The sequence below is a fragment of the Phycodurus eques genome, chromosome 2 (genome assembly GCF_024500275.1).
Source record: "Phycodurus eques isolate BA_2022a chromosome 2, UOR_Pequ_1.1, whole genome shotgun sequence".
Lineage (NCBI taxonomy): Eukaryota > Metazoa > Chordata > Actinopteri > Syngnathiformes > Syngnathidae > Phycodurus > Phycodurus eques.
Window position 1 is genome coordinate 38,574,638 of NC_084526.1, and position 18,893 is coordinate 38,593,530.

An 18,893-nucleotide genomic window follows, 5' to 3' on the forward strand; every position below is an offset into this window, starting at 1 on the left:
TAACTTGAACAATAGTTGAAAACAACTATTCTGATTTCAAAAACAATTCGCTGAGTATATTTAATAATATGACAAAGAGGCAATGAAACATTTATATGGTTTCACTGTCATAATGGCCCTCTGAGGGAAACCGTACCTACAATGTGGCCCAGGACAAAAATTAGTTTGACGCCCCTGACTGCACTACTCCATTAGCATTCACATAATTACAAAAAAACAGTTGATCAGTGAACAGATCTTTATTTATTGCATATAGAGTGCTTAAAATATTTATTATACTGTCACCAAATGTAAGGTTAATGCCAGAGCTGCCCTAAATTAACAATATTAGTCATCAAAATGTTTCTTTTTCTGCAGTGGTTGTCGTATATTATCATAAAATAAATATTTTGAATTGCAAAATATCATTATTGTCCAGAGTCACTGATGGTGTAGTGGTACACTTACCTGACTTTGGTACGGGCAGCGTGGGTTCAGTTCCCACTCAGTGACGGTATGAACTATATGCGCCCTGCGACTGACTGGTGACCAGTTCAGAGTGTAGTCCGCCTTTTGTGCGAAGTCAGCTGGGATAGTGTTAAATATATTGTAGAAGTTATCATTTATTTGCTTAGCTTGCATTAGTATTATGGACTATTTTGATGGTTGCTTGCTGACCGTGAGGCAGGAAGATGTCTCGCCTTCAAGAAGATGACTCAGCAGGAATCATCAGAGAGAAGGGCGTCTTGACCAAGGACATGGCCGGGGTTGGTCTCATGTCTTCACCTTGAAACCCTCCCCTTAGTGTGTTGTGTCTTGTAGCTTAGTATGTTATGTCTTGTAACTCAGAAACCTCCCTATTTCAAATAAATACAGGAGCGATGGGAGAGATTGTTTAGAGCGTGATGAGAGGCTGTAATCTGAACAATCTCCGATACGTCCTCCTCATGAGCAAAAGAAACCAGCGTCTCCATTCCTTTTGTGTCTATTTTTATAGGTGTTGGGCGAGATAGATCCAACATTAAATTGGTCCTTCGAGCCGAATGTCAACACACCTGAGGATTCCAGTTGTGGAGCCGACTTCCAGTTAAGAGACCGTAGCCACGGCAAGTAAGACCCTTTACGGGACTGGTCTTCGTACTCCTCAACTGGGATCTGAAGGTTGACGACAATCCACAGGAATGAAGACGACTTTGGTGAGTTAAATTGAAAAAAAAAAAAAAAAAAAGGGATTAAAGAGTGAGTGAATTGCGCGACAAAGAAGTCTGCGGCAGAATAAAGCTTGTGTAATACTAGTCACTGGCAAGTAAAAGAGGGACGGCGGAGTCCGAGAAATTCCGCGAGGACGGCGGAGTCCTGTACGTACTTATTCCGTGTTTCCGTGTGTTTGTAAAAACTTTACTAGTATCATATGTATGTGTAAAAGTATGAATGTATAAGACAGGATTGTAAGTGACAACTGGGTTTGGAAGCAGATGCAAGAATCCTCTGCCCCATGTGGGTAAAAGTTTGAGGATTACCAAAACCCAGATGTTCATTGTCACCCTGTCATTTTGAATAAAGTCAGTTTTTAGGTCACTCTAGGTGTAAATAAACTGACTTCCAAATTCACAAAATGGGAAAAAATAACAGTAAAACGGATCCAAAAGAACGCTTAACGTGTAAAGAATGGAAATATGTTCAACTCCAAAACCCTTCTAAAATAAAAAAATTAAACACGTGGATAAACAAATACGGTTTCGCTGGACAGCTAAATTCGCAAACATTGGTTCAACTTCGAGACAAAATAAAATGTCGACACACAAATCAAAAATAGAAAAAGAGGGATACGATGACTTATTCTTCTGGCTAAATATGGTGTCTAAAAGAGAAAAAGGAAGTAAGAAAAAGAAGGACTTAGAAAGTGAACAGAAAAGGCAGGCAGGGATAAAGATATGTTGTTTCAAAGACAGAAAGATGACGACACAGGACCAGTGGTAAGAGTAAAGCGAGAAAAAGATGGTTGAGAAAAAAGTGTGAAAAGAATGATTGAGGTGGCAAATCCAAACGTCCAAGAGGACCAAAAAAGAAACTATTTTGGTCTATAGGACCTGGACTAATGAGGATGTGAAAAAGGCCGTAGCCGGCATCACACCCTACAAAGTAGACATTGATATGAGAAAAGGTTACGACATGTGACCCCTGCTAAAATTACTGTAGATTATCTGTACTCAGGCAATGAAGCAAAAGTTACGGCAGGAAACATTTTACCAGACAAATTAAAGGAACTGTATAAATATACAAGTGTCCCACACATTTCATTGTGCAAAGATTCTCCAGATGGAGAGACATGCATCAAAGATTCATTGGCCTTACTGCATCATCTAGCAGAAGAGGGACATAAAGTTAGCAAAAATAAATTACAATTGTGTAAAAGGCAAGTCAAATGTCTAGGCCATAATTTAAGTGGAGGAGGAAGGACTATATTAAAAAACAGGAAAGCTATAGTCTTAAAAAATCCTAAACCACAGACGATAATCATTTTTAGGTCTGACAAATTATTGTAGAGCATGGATTCCAAACTATGCAGAAACTGTTGCACCATTGTCAAAATTAATGTATGAAGACAACCTTAAAATGACATCACCTGTTCAATGGAATACAGAGGCAGAAAAGGCCTTCTGTGACATTAAACAACATTTGGTGTCCAGTACTGCGCTGGCCCTTCCAAATTATGATAAACCATTTATTCAAATGGTAGATTGTAAAAGCTATTACATGACCTCCGTACTTACACAACAATACGGTGATAAGCTAAGACCAATAGCTTATTTTTCAACTAAATTGGACAGCGTGACGAGTGCATTACCGCATTGTGTCAGAGCAGTTGTGGCAGCCTCAATGGCAGTGGAGAGCAGTTCCACAATTGTGTTATTTCATCCATTAACTCTTAGGGTCGCACATATAGTGTCTGCTCTCCTATTGCAAACCAATATGGCGTTTTTATCACCTGCAAGACATTTGTCTTGCATGGCCATCTTGCTGTCACAACCACATTTGACTGTTGAGCGATGCACAACCTGAGATCCAGCCACACTAATACCCTTACCTGATGAAGACACGCAGCATGATTGTCAGGAATTGGCTGAACAAGCTGCTGAATTAGTAGCATTAACTGAGGCATGCAAACTAATGATAAATAAAGATGTTACAATCTATACTGATAGCCAATATGCGTATTCCACAACAAGAATGCAATTATTGGGAAAAACAAGGTGCAAAACTACAAAATTGAATTTACATTAGCACAGAAGGGAAACAAATACTTCCAAAAAAACTATTCAAATGGGCTGCTATATTGAGCCATGGTGTGTCACGTGTCAACCGGAGGAATGGTGGCACAGATACATCAACACTTTACAGCCCTAAAAAAATAGCAGAAAGAAACATGTGGGTTCGTTTAACACCCTGTAAAAGAGTCATTTCAGCTGAGTACTCAAATAGGGAAGGTGAGCAAAAGTCTGATAACGGAGCGGGAGCAGATGTGTAGATTCTGAAAACGCTTGCTGGTCAGTGAAGAAAAAAGACACCAACCCGTTTAGTGAGAACTCAGCAGAAAGGCACACCTGCGTTGGTTATGAGATTCGATAGGTTGTTACGTAGCAACTTTGGCTACTATGGTGTTGGTTTTGTTTATGTGGTATATGGGACGTCCCACCCTGAATGATACAACTGAGAGGTGTAAATCATGGGATCCTATATATCCCATAACAAAAGCAGACAAACCTATATATCCCATAACAAAAGCAGACAAACACAAACCAATATTTTCTACTTTAGTAGCACCGAGTAATTTTACTTGTATAAACATTATTAGTAAAGGCAAGAAATTAGGACCACTGTATACCCTATGCCTGTTCAAGATTTAATGGAAAAAGCACTAATGTTGTTGTCAAATCTAGAACATAGACAAAAACGAGATTTATCCTGGCAGGGATAAATCTACAGGCAAGAACTGAAATGCGCGAAGCCTACAGTGAAAACAGTGAAAAAGTGGACCAATGAAGCCAAGATGGAACTTCAAAGCTGTTTAGACTGCACAGACTGGAGTGTCTTTGAAAATTCAGCTGGCAGCCTGGATGAATATACGGACACTGACACATCCTATATCAGTTTCTGTGAAGAGGTGTGTGTACAAACAAAATCATTTCGCACATTCAACAACAACAAGCCGTGGTTCACTGCTAAACTTAAGCAGCTTCGCCAAGGTAAGGAGGACGCATATCAGAGCGGGGACAGGCCCCTGTATAATCGAGCTAGAAACCAGCTGACTAAAGAAATTAACATGGCAAAGAGGAACTATGCAGCAAAGTTAGAAAAACAGTTTAGCGCAAACGACTCTAAATCAGTCTGGGATGCATTCCAATCGCTGACTAATTACAAGCGACGATCCCCCCAAGCTGAGAACAATAGCACACTAGCCAACGACTTGAATACCTTCTACTGCAGATTTGAAAAGGACAGTTTCACACCACACACCCACCCGGCCGCACCCGCGACCACAACCACAACCACACCTCTGACTTCTGAAGGCTCTACCGATCAACGCAAACTAGAACTAGTAGACATTCCAACAGTTTCTTCCCTCTTGCGATCAACTTCTTAAACACCTAATCTATAATTCCATTACAACAAGCTGGAAATTTTTTGACTTGAGTTAATTGTCAGATTTCTGTGGGGCCAATTATGTATTACTCGTGCACTCACTGTAGTTGTCTCGCCATGCTGCACTATTTGCATGTACTGGCCACTCATGCCAGTTTAGCATCTGCTCCATTTGCACACGGATTGAGGAGTATCTGTAACATTTGCACAACCAACATTGTCCCAGATTATCGCACTACTCGTCACTTTAAACCGCATACACTCCTTGAAGTCTCAGCGCCCTTTGCACAATGGTCATTGCACCAGACTATTGCAATATTAGTCATTCGAACTGCTCTAAGTGCTAGAGGACTCTGCATCTTTTTGCACAATTAGTTTTTGTCAATGTCTTTATGTCTCCAAAGTGTTCTGTAAATTGACTGTCTATTGTACTAGAGCGGCTCCAACTACCGGAGACAAATTCCTTGTGTGTTTTGGACATACTTGGCAAATAAAGTTGATTCTGATGATTCTGATTATGGGTATATAACTAGCAGGAAGAATGTGCTCAAACATCTATCATGTACTGTGAGGCGGACTTCTAATCTTCAAAATAGCTACTGCTGGTTTACAAGGCGCACACAGTATGTTATATTTGGTTTATTTTTTGAACGCTTACGTCAAGGAAGTGATTGTGATTGCTTAAAATGCTTTCGTTGTTTTAGTTTTCACGGTGTTCCATTACAAATGAGCAATAAAAGATTGTGGACATCAGTACGAAGCGTGGTTCTTTACCGGATACAGGAGCCCTGGTTTGGTTGCAAGCTAGCTCGTGGCTAGCACCTATCTTAATTGCATGGAAAGCCCCGCGACAACCCGTGTGATATACATACCCTTTCCAAAAAAAATTGGAATATCATGGATATATATATATATATATATATATATATTCTCTGCATGTGTAGGAAATCACAATGGTTTACCAATCATAAACTATTTTGGGCCGTGTTTGTACAAATTTATTATGAATTATGTAACATACAAAGATCTGCTTTCAGATTTGGTAACCAAATCAGAATCATTTTTAACAATTTTTCATTATTCAATGTAATTTTGCCATGCCACTGCCACGGTACCACTGAGAACATCTCTATCATTTTCTTTGTTCGTGGGAACCAGAGTGTTGTAATCTGGGGTGTAATTTAACACTGGAACTCTGACTGAGTCTTGCAGGTGTCCATCAGTGAGATGTGTTCTGTGTTTGTTTTTGATGAAGTTCATGTCATAAAAGGCAGATTCACACAGATAGGTTGATCCAAACAAGCTGGCAACCTTCATAGCTGCTGTGCTATATCGGTGCCATCGCTTGATGGTCCAACCATGAGGAGCTAAGAGTCTGGCCTCCACCTCACCTCCCACAACAATATGTCCTGGAGGAGATATGAAGAGGGATGACAGCCGGTGCTAAAATGCTGTAAAGTGAGTGTAAGAGAGATGACAAAATGCGACAGGAGCCAGAACCAATGTGTGTTACTTTACCATTAGCTGTGAGTAAACTACAGTTGCTTGTTTACTTTCAAACTCAGTTTGTAGCAAATGTGAGTGACGTCCTGCACGCTCTGATTGTGAGATTATAATTCCGGTGTTCTGGCCATCGACAGTATGATCCCGGAGCCCTCATAGCCTACTAGTCGTTGGTGGCTTCAATCTTGCTCATCTCTCTCATCTACGAACAGCTTCACGCAACATGTGGAACAAGAGGGAATAAAACTGCACCTCTGTATGCTGGATGCCAATGTAAACGGAGCTCTTGTACTGTATATTTTAATTAGAAAGTAGGTAATATTTTATTCAGTTATTTATTATTGTGTTATTATTATTTGATTTAGTCTATATTTTATGTACAGGTACTTTGATACTGCTGCTGTTGGTGTTAAGTGCTACTGTATATAAATAAAGTTGAGTTGGACTGACGATGAGGTAGAACTTCTGCTTGATGTACAAGCCTCAATTCCAATGAAGTTAGGTGGGACATTGTGTAAAACTTATATAAAAACGGAATACAATGATTTGCAAATTCCTTTCAACCTATATTCAATTGAATATACTTCAAAGACAAGATATTTAAGGTTCAAACTTCACACGAGTGAAGACTTGCTAAGCATTAGGGAGTCTACTCCAGACCTTTTTTGCCAACTTTCACAAATCCACCTTTCTCGGAGATACTAACCAGAGGCAAAGCAGCTCTCTATGGCGCATGGCGAAGACACAGGCAACTACACAGAGGGAAGCAAGCTGGGGTGCTGGTGAAGTTTCGATTCATCTTGAAAATCTACGCTCTCTACCCAACAAAATGGGAACGTTTCTTCTCCTCAAAAGGACAAAAAAGACTCTGCACGTTGCAAAGTCTCGTGGAAAAAGAGTCTTGCTCGGAGCTCTCGGGGAAAACAAAAGGTGGCGGAATATCCTTTTCCAACGAAAAATTTACTGAAGTCATGGAGCTCAACACACTGCAGCCCAGACTCGGAGACGCTGTTTTTGAACTGTAAGTTATTGTATTCACCGCGTGGGGTTTCCTTCTTTGTACTCACCGGTGTTTAAATTCCACCTCAGGCTAACACGAACGCAGAGTTGAAAAAGTTGGCTCACCAAGTAAACTAACTTGAAAAAAAACCCACCTAGATTCACCCCTCATTATTCCTGGGGACTTTAACAGTGCAAAACTCGACTATTTCCTAAATATAAGCAGCACATCAACTGTCCCACCACGGAAAACAACATTCTAGACCACTGCTATACCACGCTGAAGGACTCATATCAATCTGTTGCCCATGCAGTTTTGGATTTGTCTGTTGGAAATTACTGGCTGCACGCTTACACAACACTGCATACACTTTTGTTTGATACATCCCATTACAGATACACATCCAGATATCCTTATAAACATATAATTGCATTACACTTAGTCGCACCGACACAACAGACGCACACCATATCAACATGGGGTGCGTTGGGAAGCTCACTATGGACGCGCTCTCCGCACCCCGGAACCTTCGGTAACTCAGAGTGTTGGTAGTGTGTGCGCCCAGCGCTGAACCTTTTCCAACCTTATTGTTTGGCTTTGTATTTTCGAATGAATTGTTACATTTTTCATCCAGCCTTATCATTGAAGTTTTACCTTGACCAGAATAAAAGAATCAGACAATAGAGGTTTGTACGGTCGGCAGGTTACACCCAAGCCGCAAGTTTTCTTTGTGCTCTTTTCCTCACCTCTAACACGTCTAACCACTGTTCTAATCCACTTGTTACCAACATACAGGCACAAACTTACATGTGCAAAGCCTGTGGTGAAAACAATGAAAAAGTGGACCAATGAAGCAAAGCTGGAACAACAGGACTGTTTGGATTGCACATATTGGAGTGTCTTTGACACGTCAACTGGCAGCTTGGATAAATACAGTGGGTACGTTAAGTATTAAGACTCCGTTAAATTTTTCACTGTTTTTTTTTTTGCTTGCAGCCATTTGCTAAAATCATTTAAGTTCATTTTTTGTACACACAGCACACCATATTGACAGAAAATATGGTGTGCTGAAAAAAGAAAACAGAAAAAAGAAACAGAATTGTTGAAATTTGAAATAAGTATTCAGACCCTTTGCTCAGTATTTAGAAGCAGCACCCTTTTGAGCTAATACGGCCATGAGCCTTTTGGAGAATGATGATTTTTCACACCTGGATTTGGGGATCATCTGCCCGTCGTTCAGTGCTAAGCTTTTCCAACTTCGCCAAGCTAAGGGGGACGCCAGTCGGAGTGGGGACAGAGCCCTGGACAAGCAGGCTAGGAACCAGCTGACAAAGAAAATTAACATCACCAAGAGAAATTTTGCAGAAAACTAGGAAAAAAAGTTTGCTCTTAATTCTGCGTCAGTTTGGCAAGGATTACAATCATTAACCAACTCCAGGAGACCATCCCGCCAAGGGGAAGACAATATAGGACTGGCTGTCGATTTACTAGTACACCCCTTTTACTGCAGATTTGAAAAGGACTCTTTCACACCCACACCAAACCATCCAAACCTCCAACTCCCTTTCCTGCCTTGACCAGTCACGAACAGGACATGAGATGTTTGTTCAAGACCAAAAAAGCACCCGGCCCGAACAGTGTGTCTCCCTCCTGCTGAAAGTCTGCGCAGAGAAGTTCGCTTTGGGACTGTGTGAGATCCCATCCATTTTCACATGCCCTACCATTATTCCAGTCCTCAAGAAACCTGCAATCTCGGGTCTGACTACTACTAATGAATACAGGCCCTGACATCTGTAGTCATAAGGTCCTTAGAACGCTTCGTGCTGGACCACCTCAAGAGCATCACATGACCGTTGCTTGGACACCCTGCAGTTTGCTTACCAAGCAAATAGGTTGGTGAAGATCCAGTTAACATGGGACTGCACTTTGCCCTGGAACACCTCGATGGTGCAGGGATTTACGCAAGGATCCTGTTCTTGGACTTCAGTTCCGTGTTCAACATCATGATTCCTGAACTCCTCTCCTCCAAACTCCTCCAGCTCATTGTGTAGCCTGCCATCTGCCAGTGGATTTATAGTTTCCTGACAAGTAGGACACAGCAGGTGAGGATGGGGGAAACCACCTCCGCCACATGCACCATCAGCACTGGGGCCTGCCTAGAATGTGTCCACTCTCCGTTGCTTTTCTCATTCTCTGGCCTTTCAACGCACCCAGCTGTCAAACTCCTTAAGTTTATAGACGACACCATAGTCATCACCCTCATCAAACACAGTGACGAGTCTGCGTAGCGACAGGGAGCGGAGCGGCTAGTGATCTGGTGCGGCCAACACAACCTGGAGCTGTCTTGTGTTCATCCATCACAGTCCGGTTTGGTGCTGTTACAAAGAAGGACAAAATCTGACTGCAACAGACATTTAGGACTAAAAAGATGATTGGAACCTCTCGACCCACTCTTGAGGACTTGCACGTTGCAAGAACTAAGATAAGGGAGGGCAAAATTCTCATAGACACCCTACATCCTGGTCCCCACCTTTTCCAGCTCCTTCCCTCAGGTAAGTGCTATGGAACAATACACACTAAAACCAGCAGACATTCCACCAGCTTCTTCCCTCTTGCCATCAACTTCTTAAATAGCTGACTTACAAATGCACTGTGTCATGTTGCTCATTTTAGCCAATTTTGCAGGTTGGAGCACTATATTATTACTGTACTCATTGTAGTAGCTTTGTCACCAATGCGTTCTTTGCATAACTCATTCATTCATTTTCCGTACCGCTTATCCTCACTAGGGTCACGGGCGTGCTGGAGCCTATCCCAGCTGACTCTGGGCGAGAGGCGGGGTACACCCTGAACTCGTCGCCAGCCAATCGCAGTGTTTGCATAACTGTTGTTGATTACTAATGACACTTATGTGCTTGAGGACTCTCTGTAACATTTTCATAATTGCCTTTGTATCAGATTATCACACTACTCGTCACTTTAAATTGCTTGGCGACTACAACCCCAATTCCAATGAAGTTGGGATGGTGTGTTAAATATAAATAAAAACAGAATACATTGATTTGCAAATTATGTTCAACCTATATTTAATTCATTACACTACAAAGACAAGATATTTAATGTCCAAACTGATTAACTTGATTGTTTTTAGCAAATAATCATTAACTTGGAATTTTATGGCCGCAACACGTTCCGAAAAAGCTGGGACAGGTGGCAAAAAAGACTGAGAAAGTTGAGGAATGCTCATCAAACACCTGTTTGGAACATCCCACAGGTGAACAGGCTAATTGGGAACAGGTGGGTGCTATGATTGGGTATAAAAGGAGCGTCCCTGAATTGCTCAGTCATTCGCAAGCAAAGATGGGGTGAGGTTCACCTCTTTGTGAACAAGTGCGTGAGAAAATAGTCGAATAGTTTAAGGACAATGTTCCTCAACATACAATTGCAAGGAATTTAGGGATTTCATCATCTACGGTCCATAATATCATCAAAAGGTTCAGAAAATCTGGAGAAATCACTGCATGTAACCAGCAAGGCCGAAAACCAACATTGAATGCACGTGACCTTCAATCCCTCAGGCGGCACTGCATCAAAAACCGACATCAATATGTAAAGCATATAACCACATGGGCTCAGGAACACTTCAGAAAACCAATGTCAGTAAATACAGTTCGGCACTACATCCGTAAGTGCAACTTGAAACTCTACTATGCAAAGCAAAAGCTATTTATCAACAACACCTTGAAACGGCGTCGGCTTCTCTGGGCCCGAGCTCATCTAAGATGGACTGATGCAAAGTGTTCTGTGGTCCGACGAGTCCAGATTTAAAATTGTTTTTGGAAATTGTGGACGTCCTGTCCTCCCGGACAAGGAAAAGAACCATCCGGATTGTTATGGACGCAATGTTCAAAAGCCAGCATCTGTGATGGTATGGGGCTGTGTTAGTGCCAATGACATGGGTAACTTACACATCTGCGAAGGCACCATTAATGCTGAAAGGTACATACAGGTTTTGGAGAAACCTATGCTGCCATCCAAGCAACGTCTTTTTTATGGACCCCCCTGCTTATTTCAGCAAGAAAATGCCAAACCACATTCTCCACGTGTTACAACAGCGTGGCTTCGTAGTAAAAGAGTGCTAGACTGGCCTGCCTACAGTGCAGACCTGTCTCCCATTGAAAATGTGTGGTGCATGATGAAGCGTAAAATACGACAACGGAGACCCCGGACTGTTGAACAGCTGAAGCTGTACATCAAGCAAGAATGGGAAAGAATTCCACCTACAAAGCTTCAACAATTAGTGTCCTCAGTTCCCAAACGTTTATTGAATGTTGTTAAAAGAAAAGGTGATGTAACTCAGCGGTAAACATGACCCTGTCCCAGCTTTTTGGGAACGTGTTGCAGCCACAAAATTCTAAGTTTATGATTATTTGCTAAAATCAATAAAGTTTATCAGTTTGAACATTAAATATCCTGTCTTTGTAGTGTATTCAATTAAATATAGGTCAAACATGATTTGCAAATTGTATTCTCTTTTTTTTATGTTTAACACAACATCCCAACTTCATTGGAATTGGGTTTGTACGTCATTTGCACAATTGTGATTATATCATCATCACCCCATTACTGGTACCCTTTAATTGCTCAGTGACACTCTGTATTTGTATTTTTTTATAACCCAAAAATGTAAATTTTTTCATTGTGGCTGTTTGTTGTCGTACTCGAGTGGCTCCAACTACCGGAAAGAAATTCCTTGTCTGTTTCAACATACTTGGCCAATAAAGATGATTCTGATAAAATGGAACACCTGTGTCACGTCATCTGCCAAAACCGTTTTTCAAGTATCCAAGCCTGATAAAATAGTACGAACTCGCCACCATGCTGGCAGGTGTCCACCGTTGTTTACAGCCAACAGTGTCCTACAAAGTCTGCGGTCATACGCCACCAATCATTCAAAAACGTCATAAATGTTCACGCCTGTGTTATGTCATCTTCCCCCCAAAAAAATTCAAAGGTGAGTGATGCAATCAACCCAAGAAACAGCTCACAAACAATCTATTTCAACAAAACAAGCGTACACAAAGTTATCTGACCTCACTATTTTTCACTCATTATTGACTAAAAATAACATCCAGACTTTGAATATAGGTGACAATTAGGTGCCAGGCTTGCTTGTGAGCCAACCGAGTATGTTAACTTGTAAAGGGGAATTAATTATCACAAATATGCACTTTCATAATTCCATGCCATTATGAGTGGCCATGCTAGAAAATCTTGCTCGTGCACATCTGTGAGTTGCGGGGTTTAAGTTTGACGAGGGGTGATTATTGAAGTTAGGCCAATAACTGCAAACTTCCCCTTTGCGTTACCCATGAATTAAGGAATGTCCTCATGCATGGACAATCACATTAACCTCTTTCAGATGAATCCTGGTTGGTGGGCGCCGGTTACGGTTCCCTTTGGGTCTGGTTCGAGTTAAATGCAGTAAATTACTGCTTTCATCCATCTTGACCTGTGGGAAAAAATACAATCAGTCAATAGCTTTTCCACTGTATGGATGCAGATACATACAGTAATTTCTTTTAAAGGTATACTGTATAGGAAAATGCATTTTGTAGTAATTTTGCAATACCTCATCCAACACTTTGTTCTTTGCTCGATTGATCCCGTCACTTAGGGCTTGAATCCAAGCCTCCTTTTCCTCTGCAGTCTGGACTTGGAATTTAATATTATGGATCTGTTCATAGTATAAAAAACAAGGTTTCATGAAACCAATCAGTTATCAAAACTTCATGCCTTAAAGAAATCAAGTAGTGGATGTGGATATCCTGCAATTTCTTAGACTTCAGACTTAAAACCTTCACTTTTGATTGAGCTTGTATTCAGGGCTGCGAATAATGAGGACAATTATAAGTACAGTCGTTATGTACCTATTTTTACATTTATCTGGCAAGGATGGAAAATACTTCTCAAAATGGTACACGTGTTTCCGTTTATTATAGCTGCTACATGGATCCCCTCACTTCTCAGACACTTGAGATCATTGCAGTGGCGTGATGCTGGACTGCATCATGAGAGCTGTTTCTATTAATTTGATTTCCCCATTTTACTGAATGAAGGTCAGAATATTTGAAACAGCTCTCAGTATGATGCAAGACAGTTTAAATCACTGCAGATTACAAGCACAATAATACAGATTGCCAAATGAATGCCCCTCGACAGTGTTACTTAAAACAGAAAATCCTTGTAAAGGTAGAATGTTTGTTACAGCTTCAATGTAGTTTGTACACAGGAAGGAAAGCTGGTTGCACTTTATCCAATCATTTGATTGTGCATAATGAAATGTAGTGCTTCAATGTGTTTTTATTATATAACAAATTGAATTATATAGTATACGCTGTACTTTATGGGATGATTCAGGGTTGGTTTGGTTTGAGTAAAATGATACCAGAAAGTAATTTTTTTTTTTGTACAAAGTTTGGTACAGTCTGTGCAGCTGAGAAACCTCTAATGCTTATAAAATACCACCATATTAAGTGCATGCAACCCAGCATATGCATGTTAAGTGAACCACACACCACCACCAAAATATTAAAAGTGTGACCATAGACAGAAAATGTCCACCTATCCATCCATTTTCTTCCACTTATCCAGGTTTAGGTCATGGGGGCAGCAGTTTAAGCAGGAAACCCCAGATTTCCCTCTCCCCAAAAACTACATCCAGTTTCGGAGGCCAGCCGGGAGACGAAGTCTCTCATGTGTGTCGTTGGTCGTCCTGAGGGTGTAGAGCTGGTCCACTGTTCCACGGCCATGACGAAAACCACACTGCTCCTCCTGAATCTGAGATTCGACTTCCTGACGGACTGTCCTCTCCAGAACAGCATGGTGGATCTGGATGCCTTGTGTGCTTGAACAGTTTTGCTGTGAAACAGGGGAGTTTGAAATACTCCCTCTGCTTATTTTTGTTATTATTTTGATGTTTATTGAAAATGGAGGGTGTTAAGGGGGTGTTAAGCCAGCAAGCCCATCCCACATTATAATTGGGGAGACTGGTGGAGGTGAGGCGAGACGGTCACAGGGCTATGATGACCTGCAACCATCACCCCCACCCAAGCCAACCAGCCCCCCAAAGGATGTGCGAATGTATGTGATGCATTAAAAATCCACGGGGGAAAAGCATGGCGGGCCAAATCGCAGGCCGGAGTGCCGGAACACCTGGCCGAGTGTCCTCCTCAGCCTGACACTGCTCTACCTCCACTGACATCTGTATGATGCATTAAAACTGGAGGACCGGCAGGGCAGAGAAGGGAGGTGACTGGACCAGAGACCAGCACAGTACCTGGCCCGGTGTCCACCCCATCATGCCTTGTGCCAGCCCCCCAGGGGACCCTGAATGAGATGTGAATGTGCCCAATGTTCAAAATATGTACAGTGTGAGTAATAAAAATGTGCAAAGTGTGTGAAGTAAGAGGCTAGACCACTGGGGGGCCCGGCCCGACCAGCTGGAAGACCACAGACAGAAATAAAGGGGATCACCACCCCGGTCTCCCAATCCACAGGCACTGTCCCTGATGTCCATGCGATGGGCAGGCATGTCAACCCTACAACCCCCATAGAGCCTACAGGAACTCTGGGTGGAACAAAATACAAAATTTATGTCAATGCATGCAAGACCCCACAAATTGTTCTTAAAGCTTCTGTGATGCCAGTGATGGTGAACACAGAGGCTGAAAACATTTTAAGTGTTGCCCACTCCCAGCACCATTTTTTATTCAGTGCAATTATCTTAAATTTTCTGAAGTCCTATAAAAAACAAAATTGTAACCTAACCCTAAAGTAGACACAGACCTAGAAAGAGTAACTCCAAGTCTTGATTGTCACGATTAGGGTTTTTGAAGGCACTGGAGGACCCAAGTGCAGGGAAGCAGGGAAGCAAGGCAGGAGTGCAGGAGTCTCACAAATGATGTTTAATTCCAAAAACAAAGTACATGGAAAACTATAAATACTAATTTAACAAAGTCCAAAAAAGTCCTATAATCAACGTAACAAAGAAACATGGAAACCAAAACACTGTCCACTAATCCACATAACAGGATATGGAAACATGGGGTGAGACAAGATTACCTTTGACATATGACAACTGACAATGACAATGACAATAAACCGGCAAGAAATGGAAGAAACCAGGGAACTAAATACAAACAGATTGACGAGACAACGAGGAACACCTGGACAAGACATGAATTGGCTGGAGGGAGCTGATTGGTTGACACAAGGTAGAAGGTTGACGAGAACAGGTGGACACAATAACTGAATGAGCACACGAGACATGAAAAACATGAAACAAAGCGAAAGAACCCAAACCAAAACACAGACATTGATTCCAATAAAGTTCAAACAAAGATAGCCACTGACAATAAATAGTATGTTCAGACAAAGTAAAAAATTAAACACTAATAAAGAAATCATTACTGACAAGTGGGAAAACTAGTTCACAAGAAAAGACTAATAAATAATACTGATACTGGCGTGGAGGATGCCATCATCTATCTCCTCCACACATTATTTTCCAAGCTGAAGCTTATTAAAACATACTTAAGGTCAAACATATCAGAAGAATTACTGTCTGGTTTGGCAGTCATACCTATTAACCAAACCAAAGCTGAGAACGTATCATACGAGAATATGATTGATGACTTTGCCAGCACTAAGGCAATACGGTCACATTTTTTAGTTTGCACAAAGCACTGAAATAAACTGTACACCAAATTTAGAGTGTCTTTTGGGGTTCTGATAGGTAGTTGTAGGTCCATAATGAAAACAATATGTATTGTCCTTATTTTGCATTTCATTATAGTTAAGCTTCATTTAAGGTATTTTTAAACCTTCTGGTGAACGTATGTGTGATATGACCTGTTTTTGCTGTCGTCCAATAGACTGTTTTGAATGCCATTGGCCTGTCACTCACATGGCACTCAACATATTCACATCATATTGTATTGTTTGATATGAATTGTCCCTTCTCAAAATATTTCTTTTAGCTTACCTTACTTCCAGACTTGGGCAATCGAATCAGGATCAGCCTGTGTTTTCTCATGAAAAAACTCTTTAATTCATGACATTTATCGTATTTTTGTAGATCAAGTCTTTCAATGCAGTTCTTCAGTTCCTGTAACACGAACTAAGTATTATTCATCGACAAATGAGTTACAATTCAACAATACAATTCAGAGGGTGTGGAGGATTCTATTTTTCCACTGTATATACATGTCTTTATTCCATTTAAATAACTTAGATCAGACATATTAAACTCAAGGCCTGCGGGCCACATCACCCTCACCTTCTTGTCCACCAGGGTGACACCAACACCCAAATATATCCAACCTCCCGAGATAATTTAAATGTCTATTATTAACGGTCCACTAAATAGGACTTGGCCTAATCATACTACAACTCCCATAATGCAGCGTGACACCTGCCACGCTGCTCCTTGCTAAGCACTGACACTGGCAAGAAGATGAGTTCATCGATCAGCGCCACAACAGTTACAGTTGCTAGTTACAAGCTAGCCCTCTAAATGGCCTAACAAAAAGTGGACTTTGGGTGCATCTCAAGTCCCTTAAATGCAACGTTTCTAGCTCCTCGCTCCTCAAAACATTGAACGTGACCCGGAAGTTGTTGTCACGCCACCATATTAAGAAGCATCTCAAGTGTCTTAAACGCACATGGAGGAGTCTCCATGGCCTAGCTTAAATCGAGGAACGTCTGATGTATCCTCTGCGGTAGTCCCATAGCTCCTCGATGGTGACGTTTAGAAAGAGTTTTGTCCTCAACAAGGAATAAGAAATTCCAGATTAAAAAAAAAAAAAAAAAAAAGAACAAAATCTTGGCGAATGACACAAAGGGGCATTGTCCATAATAATTAGGATCTGCTAGCAGGCAATTCTGCAGAATGTTCTTCTGAACAAAATTGAAACCTATTAATAAATGAGGACTATTGTTTACCAGTGTTGGGAAAGTTCATTTAAAAGTTCAGTTCACAACTTTTATAATGAACTAGTTCAGTTTATAGTTCATAATTCAAAATTTTGAACTACTGTAAGTTCACTGTTGCAAAAAAGAACTAGTTCATAGTGCTTTTCTTCTCAATGTATGTTGCCGATGAGCTATTTCCCTCAAAATACTGGCATTTTCCCATTGTTGCCACCCATTCAGTCCACACTCGTTGGCAGCTGCAGCTTTCTCCCTACAGTCTCAAAAACATGAAGATCAACTTGTTCATTGAATGGTCTTTTTATAAAAGAGGAATTGTGAGGAATGTGCAAAAACATACACAGTATAACAGGAATGATGGTGAAAGTCGCATTAAGTCTCCGACCTTGATCACCTCGCATTTGTCAATGACTATATTAACAAAATATTATATATATTATATAATGTGTTCAGCCGGGTTTTCTCCTGGAAGTCTCTAACCGAACACTCTTGAATGAACTCTTGAACGAAAATGAAGTCTCATTCAAAAACCTTTCACAGGCACCAGAATGAGAATCGGGATTTTTCAATCATCTTAATCAGGCAGAAATAAATTAAGTTCAGTTCACGTTCGCCCAAAATATGAACTAGTTCATGAATTTTCGTTATTGAACTCGTTCAGGTACAACACTGTTGTTTACAGTAGAAATGACAACGTACCTCATTTTCATAAACCAGGATAGCAGTCTTGTCCACATGGATGTAGCTGTCTTTATAGCTTGCCAGCAGTCTGCAAGGGGCCTTTTTAACCCAACCGGCCTTACCAAGGAATTTGGGGTTGTTACACTGAGATTGTTCCTCACGTGTGGCCTTCAATGATAAAAATGCACGTTACATTCAAAATGCATGCATGTACACAGCTATTTTTATGCCCTGTGGGTACCAAGTGCACACAGCACTGTTAAATTGTGAATGTAATAGAATGAGAATTTTAGAAACTGAGAGGCATTTATTTTTTCTGTTCCACTTTGTTAGGAAGCACGAAACATTACAACTGTATAAGTGATGGTGATTGGCTGGGATAGAGTCAAATTTCATTGTAGGCCAATCAGAGGTCGAGTTACGCGGTGTTAACAAATAGAAAAGCAGGGGCGGTTGCACAGATGAGTGAGTTGTGAGGAAATGAGGAAATGATACACAACAGGAATGGTTAAATTTACAGGCGAACCATCCTTCTTTACCTACTGAAGACTACTTTTTTCCAAAAATGAAATGAAAAGAAAGAATGTACACAATGGATGCATATTATGCCATGGACAAAGGTGCTTCTCCACGTCATAGTTGAGCAATTTCAGTCTTAATGGCCATTAACGTCAACTGAGACTAAAACAGTGCCACACAACCAAAACAAATGAAACTTGATGTATAAATGAGCGCTCACACAAACACGTCTGCCATTGTTCTGTTTTTTATTTGTTTTTGTTCTGTTCTCTTTTCTTTTTTTTTATTCCGTCCCCTCAAAAACCTTGTTCTGTCCGACTGCAGTCCTAATAAATATCACAATAGAAACAACCAGAGTTTCAAACTCACCCAGTTGCATAGAAAAAACGTTTCAGCTTAAAAAGCCATTCAGCAAAATGTTTCGGTTGAAGACCATGCTGTTTTTTTTTTTTTTTTTTTTTTGCTTATGTCCAATGATAGCTGTACACTGGAAAGAGCGTTTTTAATATTAGTAAAACTCATCTGAAGCGCAAGACAGGGCAGTGTGAAGGGAGAACCTACAAGTATAAATAAT

The 18,893-nt window shown here is 40.9% G+C and overlaps 1 protein-coding gene across 1 annotated transcript in view; it reads right to left on the bottom strand.

The window, feature by feature from the left end:
- Positions 1-18,893, bottom strand: part of plekho2 (pleckstrin homology domain containing, family O member 2) — a 29,035-nt gene that overhangs the window by 3,835 nt on the left and 6,307 nt on the right. Inside the window, exons 2-5 of the mRNA XM_061670594.1 lie at positions 17,819-17,968; positions 16,173-16,295; positions 12,759-12,863; positions 12,540-12,638 (exon numbers count right to left, since the gene is read on the bottom strand). Coding sequence (XP_061526578.1) covers positions 12,540-12,638; positions 12,759-12,863; positions 16,173-16,295; positions 17,819-17,968 — 477 coding nt within the window. The remainder of the gene's footprint in view (positions 1-12,539; positions 12,639-12,758; positions 12,864-16,172; positions 16,296-17,818; positions 17,969-18,893) is intronic.